This window comes from Dipodomys ordii, unplaced genomic scaffold (assembly GCF_000151885.1).
Source record: "Dipodomys ordii isolate 6190 unplaced genomic scaffold, Dord_2.0 Scaffold113, whole genome shotgun sequence".
In the NCBI taxonomy this organism is placed as follows: domain Eukaryota; kingdom Metazoa; phylum Chordata; class Mammalia; order Rodentia; family Heteromyidae; genus Dipodomys; species Dipodomys ordii.
Genome location: NW_012267329.1, coordinates 41,288 through 48,773, shown reverse-complemented (window position 1 = coordinate 48,773; position 7,486 = coordinate 41,288). Strand labels below are relative to the sequence as shown.

General features: G+C 34.9%; 1 protein-coding gene across 1 annotated transcript; it reads right to left on the bottom strand.

Moving 5' to 3' along the window:
• Nucleotides 1-2,465: 2,465 nt before the first annotated feature.
• Nucleotides 2,466-2,908, bottom strand: LOC105994991 (parathyroid hormone-like). The gene is made up of 2 exons (XM_013028668.1): nucleotides 2,826-2,908; nucleotides 2,466-2,715 (listed from the first exon to the last, which is right to left on the bottom strand). The coding sequence occupies exons 1-2, from the start codon at nucleotides 2,906-2,908 to the stop codon at nucleotides 2,466-2,468; spliced, it is 333 nt and encodes a 110-aa protein (XP_012884122.1).
• Nucleotides 2,909-7,486: the final 4,578 nt, after the last annotated feature.

Genomic DNA, 7,486 nt, shown 5'->3' with positions numbered 1-7,486 from the left:
TTGTGAATTCCTGGGACACTAAGAAGGAAGAAGGTCCTTAGTGTCGCTACCCCATTCCTGCTAGTAGCATGAATGTGGAGGGTTGGATGTCAACTTCCTGATATAGATAAATGGATCAGTAGCAAGGCAGTTACTAGGTAGGAGGCAGAGTGCTGAACATCTGACTACTTGGTTGTGACAGGGGACATGCATTCTGTAGCAGGAGCAACTACCTCCTGATGCTGACTGGGGTGGTCTCTGGCTTTTACTTGGGCAGTATTGAGATGAGAACATGACCCTCTGAGCCTTTAAGTCCTCATAGGACCACCTGGAATCTGTTTCTTAAGGATTCTAGTGATTTTGTAATGCCATCCCTTTCTCGTTTAAACAAGTAGATTTGAATCTGTGCATTAAATGAAGCCTGGTGGATTATACCAGGATGCCACACAATTGTTCATAGTCTTCTGGTTTGGCAAAGTACACTTTACATTAAATTCCCATATCCACTTTCCCATCCACTAGGCAAAACAGTGCTCCCCTGTCCCCCCACCCACACCCCCTGTGTGTCACACGGGGTTGCCATTTGTAGTGGATTTCCTTGTCTTCCTCATAGGGCCAAGAACCTTCTGAAGCCATCAGGTTGGGATCATCCAAGCTTGCAGAACAAGCCATGTTCAGGGCCTCTGAAGATGCTGTGCCACCTCCCTGGGAAATTGACTTCTTTCTTTCTTTTTTCACCTGGGGCTAGCTCAAGGCGAACTAACTCTACCACTTAAGCCACAGCACCACTTCCAGCCTTTTCTGTTTATGTGGTACTGGGGAATCGAACCCAGGGCTTCATGCATGCTAGGCACGCACTCTACCACTAAGCCACATTTGCAACCCAAGATTGACTTCTTTCTACCTGACTAACTCTTGACTCATCTTTCTGATTCAGGAGATTATAGTGACATTGATCTACGTTGTTTAGTAAGTGGCCAGCTGCCACATGTTGCTATTTGATTTCACTTAATCTAATTTCAAATTAAATCTAAAGCCATAGTTGCATTAGCCACAGTTTATCACAGATTGTGATACTTCATCTTTGAGAAAAATTGGACTGCATTGATATAAATTGAGTAGGGGTCTGTATTTCACATTCCACTAGTGTCTTGCAGTTTTTCTTCAGAGGACTCATCAAAGTTAAAATGCATATACTATTTATATTTCTCTCATTAGGTAGACTTACTGAAGCCAATAGCCAAATCTCTCTTGTCTACAAGTTTGTCATGAGGCAGAGTACTGAACATCTGACTACTGGGCTGTGGCAGGGGACATGCATGCTATAGCAGGAACAAGACCATCTGCCTCCTGATCCTGATTAGGTGACCTTTGGCTTTTACTCAGGTAGTACTGAGAGAAAGAGGAGTACAGGAAAACTGCACACTTGGTAGAATATGGTCATGAAAATAACCATGAAATTGTCTTCTTATAAATATAAAATTTCTATTCCATTCAATCTGGGACCTTTAAGAAATATCAGAATGGGTCTGTGCAAAGATAAATAGCCTTCCCATTAGGTTTAAGACCAATCTGCATTTTTGCATTGTGTGTGCTTGTGAGTGTGCATGCATGTATGCGTGCATATATGCACGCGTGCCTGTGTGCACTGGTATGATGGCTTAAAATCAGGGCATTGTACTCTTAGCTTTCTTATTCATGCCTGATGTTCTATCAGTTTAACCACACCTTCAGTCTAACATATTGCTGGTTGACTACAGATGAATGTCACAGATTTTTTGCCCAGGCTGCCTCTGAACCACAGTCCTCCAGGTCAAAACCTCTTAAGTAGCTAGGATTAAAAGTGAAATCCACCAGCACGTGGGCAATCTGCATTTTTATCCTGAACTTTTTGTTTTCTTTCCTAAAATGACTGAGATAATATTACCGTGCTAATGAGGAGTGAGGGCTCTAATACTTAACAATAGAAAGTATCTAGATGTCAAACTGTGAAATACATGATTGGGACAAACAATATTTTTATTGAATTGCATAATTTTTTAATATTAAGTAGTAGTACAAAGGAGTTTCAATTCCACAAATCAGCTTGTGAGTGCTATTGATCTTTATCAATGTACTATGCAATCCTGATCAGTATTAATATTTGAGTGCCTATTATAACTGAGTAAACATACTTTTAATGATGAAAACTTCATATGTTTATAATGATCATTATAGATTTATCTTTCATAATAAAGTAGTGAAATAATATAATTTAAAGTGATGAATATTCTATTTATTCAAAGAGTTGTAAAATGAATAAAAGTGACAATAAAATAATCCATTGAAATTTGTAGCTATCATGTCTCATTAGTGGATCACATGCAATGGTTAGTAGTATTTAATATATTGACATTTGGAAATCTGAGTAGGATTTTGAAAATGTAGCAGATGTAAAAACAGTTGTCCTATATGTAAAGCATTGCTTTAAATACATCTTGTATTTGCTAGGTTTCAGCATTAAGTAATACATTTCTATTAGCTTTGCCAGTTTCTCCAGTGCTTCCTTGAGAGCTGTTAGCAGGATTATTGCTTTCCATTCCTTCAGGCTCATGAGAATGTGGACCTGGATTACCTACACTCAAAACTTTCATTTGTTCCAGATAACTTGTCAACCAAGTATGTCGCTCCTCGTTGGTCACAAATTCATTCACACAGGCCAGCATATCTTCTGGAGTCACATTTCTCATCCTAGAACTACAAAAACAAAGAAGACCAGTCCACAAGTCTCCCATGTCCAAATCATAAAAAGAACCATAATGATCCATTCCATCACCTCCTAATACACCATAGGTTTTGGTACTTACCCGATAAGTTTGCCATCCGTTTTTGTAAGAAAACAAATTGCTAGAATGGCAAAAATTATTTTAGCCATATCTTTTGTAGACATCATTTGCACTGTGAAGGGAAGCAAAATTAAAGTATTTTAAAAATACATTCAGTAAATGATATAGACCCATTGATTGCAGTTTCAATTTATAACCACATAGTAACAGATATGACAGAAACTAATTTGGTTACTTTTCATGAGAGCCTTTATAACCAGTCTTATAGGATAATACATTAGTAGCATCATATATACATGCTAAAATAAACTAGACAGAAGACTTTTACTGTCTTGATACTTTTTTGCTAAAAGAAACTAGACATAAGACTTGTACTGTCTTGTTAATTTTTTTAGATTTCTTTTGCAAATTATATAAATTTTAAATCACATGATGAGTGCAATTTAAAAAAAATCCTATTTTAAGTTTTTATACTAAGTACAATGCATTAGAAATTGATTTTTCTTAATTAGGTAAACTGTAATCATTATTTATGAAGCAAGTGCTATTTTCAGGATGCTTTATTAGAGAAACTGCTATCATGTCTGAATAGAAAATTTGGCGGACCTGTTTTTCAGATATTTATTGATTTAATGAACACTCCTCTTTGATAGCAACTGATTCTGCATTTTGAGGTGTGATGCTTAATAGAATGCTTGACTACATCTTTCCTCTGTTTGTTAACAATGATGTTTTAGTATAAGTTAGTGCTCTTTTCTCATTTACTCATGAAAAATTTAATACCAGTATGGAATATTTTTGCATCCTGTGCCTTTTGAAAATTGTAAAGGTTATTATTATAGGAACATATTTTCTAAATGCTCACAGTTATCTTAAAACACATAATCTAATACTTTTATGTTAAAGTACATTATTTTAAAACTATGTATTTTATTTTTAAAGCAGCATAAAAAACTTCATAGCCTGCTACATGTCTATATTACTACATTACTGGGCAGATAAAAACTGTGACTAGAGGAACAAATGAAAGGTTCCTCGATTTGTGTCACAAATGAGCACTGTAGTTGGAGGATGGGAGCATTGGTGTCTAATCTAATACTTTGTTCCCTTTCCCTGGTAACCTCAAACATCCCTACTTTGTGTCTTTGAGAAAATGTCATGAAAAAAAGCTAAAAATGACTTTATTCAGAGTAAAGTATCAACCAGGAAAGAAACACTGGGGTAAGGATTTTAAGAAAATAATCACTTATTAATAGTTGGAATCAGGACTTCTCTCTCCCACAGCCTCTTTTCTTTCAAGATAAGAAAGAAATGTTTAAAATATGTTATGCCAGATTTAATTCTTTCATTGTTATTTCAGAGGTGTTTTTAAAAAGGTAGCTTAGAATATATTAACCAAGAAATATTTTATGACTTTTCAGCATAAATTTATTCTGTAATTTTTACTTTATAATAAACCCAATGATCACTTCTTTAATATTTACAGAGGACAAATCACATATTTGTAACACTTGGTACAAATTAATTGTATGTTAATCAACCAGCTCAGTGATTTTAAGAAGATTAAAAAAAAACTTACCATAGAATGACTTAAAAAGCAAGAACTTCTTCTAGATGTGTTAGCAGGTGATGCTAAATAGTTGCTGGTAAACCAGAGAATCAAATGTTTGGATGGAGCCTGTCAAAGGAGTCTTTTATATGTCTTTGCCCAGCAGGAGGATCTTTTGTATGTTTAAAGATGACATTGCTCCCAATTGGTTCTCAAGTACAAGACCAAAGATGCCACATCCCCAAGAGGCAGTCCCCATTCCTCTTAACTTTCCAATAACTGGAGAGTAATACTGTTTATTATAGTGTTTAGGATAGTGTTAGAGATACCTGGCTTGCAGTGTTCAATACTTGTGATTTCCTGGTATAAAGTTGTTACTGGGAAGTTTCTATGCAGGCAAAGAATACTAGTTCAATTATTTTTTACATTCCTGTGTATATTATCAAGCATGTTTTCAGGATTATATCATACTCAATGAGATATAAACACATGATATATGCTTTTACAAGCCTACCTTATAATACTTTCATACTTTGGACTAAAAGAAATGGAAACAAACCTAGTATCTATGAACCTGTTCAACCACACCCTAATATTACATCCAATAATATGGTGTAAACACATTAGGTGTGTGTAGATTTGAGATTTTAAAATCATAACAATTTTATTACCCAAAGTAATATGGAAATAAGTACCTTTAAATCTGCAAACACATTAAACATGCAGATAAATTTTAATACTTTCCTATTACTGGTGAACATAAATAAAAATTTATATATGGGCTGAAAAGACAGACAAGTTGTTTAGTGTATGAAGAAAATATATTGGATTATTCCATTTAAAAATACATATATGTTTTAAATTATAAAGAAAAGCAATCAAGTTAACTGTAAGCCTGTAAGCAAGAATATGGGAAATAGTTGGTGTGTGATAGAGGAAGAACTTATAAGAGAGTCTAAGCTGTGAGCAGTATTCTGTCTCATAATCTGAACAGTGAGTAATGGATGTCCATTTTGCTCTTTTTTTTTTTTTTTGGTTGGTCATAGGATTTGAACTCTGGGCTTGGGTGCTGTCCCTGCACTTTTTAGCTCAAGGCGAGCGCTCTACCACTTGAGCCAAAGCGCCACTTCCAGTTTTCTGGTGGTTTATTAGAGATGAGTCTCATGGACTTTCTTTCCCTGGGCTGGCTTTGAACCGTGATCCTCAGATCTCAGCCTCTGAGTAGCTAGGATTACAAGTGTGAGCCCCTGGTGCCCAGCTTGCTCTTTCTTAAGAACTATATATGTTTTCTGTAAGATTCTGAATATATAGTGCATTTTACTGTTCAAAAATAAAAAAGGAAGTTTAACTGTGCCTCATGTGGTGGAGTGATAGCATTGAGCAGATAAAGCACAAGGACAGCACCCAGGCCCTGAGTTTAAGCCTAAGCACTGTTACTAAAAATAAAATACTAAAAATCATAAAGGAAATATTTAGGAAGTAGATTTTATCACAGGTATATAAAAGTGTTTAATTTAGAGCACTGACTAAATGGGAAAATTTATGTAAGTTTGGAGTAGAAAACATAACATTCAATACTTTTTGACATTTCCAGAGAATTGTTTTTAAACTAATAATGGAAAGATATGTGATCAAAATATTAAGAAGTTTTTTTTAAGTTAATGTCAGTATGAAGAATAGAATGACCATGGCCAAAATCTTTATCATAAATATAAACTTGTGCAGTCTAGACACTGCTATAAGAATCTTTAATAAAACATGTAATCAGATAAATTTAGGGAATTGGTTGGGTTAGCTAAGTGAGATGAGGAGATTGATGAAAGGGTGACACTGATCAAGGTGCATTGTTTTCACAAACTGATGTTGAATTGAAATCCCTTTAAACAACCACCGGAGGATAATTAATATTTTCAATTTGATTTAAAAAAGAAAACTAAAAACAGTGTAATCAGAGACAGGAAGACATGAAAACATCATTATTTCACTTTATGTGATCGTTTACATTGGAAAACAAGTTTAAGAAAAAAAGATACTATTAGAACTAATAAGAGCCCCATAATACTTGATTTAGGAGAAAATTATCAAAAGAAACAATTAACTCTATACCAAAAATAACCATCTACAAACATTAAAAACATATCATCTAAAATAGCCTTGGTACTATATATATTTTTAGCAATTGATGTGGGACACAGGAGATTGTCCCAGAAAAAATTTTAGTACATAGAAAACATAAAAGGTGATTAGAGGGCTGGGAAGGTGGCTCAGTGGTAGAGCGCTTGCCTTGCATGCCTGAGGCCCTGGGTTCGATTCCTCAGCACCACATAAGCAAAAAGAAAAAAGCCGGAAGTGGTGCTGTGGCTCAAATGGTAGAGCGCTAGCCTTGAGCTGAAGAGCTGAGGGACAGTGCCCAGGCCCAGAGTTCAGGCCCCAGGACTGGACCCAAAAGATAAAAAAAAGTGATTAAAATAAATGATTCAGAATGCTAACAAACAGGATAATATAGTAAAGATAACAATTATTTCTACCCACAATGTAACTTTAATATACTCCCCATAAAATTCTGATGGGTATTTTAGGAGAACTTAATAAACTCATAAATTAGTATGCTAGTAGAAATGTTTACAAAGAAGAATTTGCAAATAACAGACAGTTTGGCCATATTACAGGTACATATAAATCTCTCAGTCGAACAAGTAAACAAAAAACTTAGGTCATTCTATTCAACAAAATGGTAAAATAGAAAGTCTCAGGTTTCATGGTTTAAGAATCAATTGTATGTTACTTACAGGCAGGGATGGGAGGGGGAAACTCAGAGAAAGAGAAGGAAAAGGTGACAATGTCCAAAAAAAGAAATTGTTCTTTACCTAATTTATAAAATGGTAATCTCTCTGTACAACACCTTAAAAATAACAATAAAATTATATTTAAAAAGAAACAATGTTATGTTGAAAACGAACTTTACAACTTTGGTGGGGGGAGAGGATTGAGTGGGGAGGCGGGGGAGGATGGCAAGGGATGGGAAAAAAATAAAAATAAAAATAAAGAAACAATGTTTTAAGCAAAAGGCCCAGAATCCAGTTAAAAATCAATAGTTTCCCCCAAAATACGAAATAGAATTATGGCATTGAAA

Bases quoted from the DNA above. Each gene is read 5' to 3' on its own strand.
- LOC105994991 (XM_013028668.1), bottom strand. From the start codon at position 2,908: ATGTCTACAAAAGATATGGCTAAAATAATTTTTGCCATTCTAGCAATT. The intron at 2,716-2,825 runs GTAAGTACCAAA...TTGTTTTTGTAG, and splicing joins ACGGATGGCAAACTTATCGG to TTCTAGGATGAGAAATGTGA.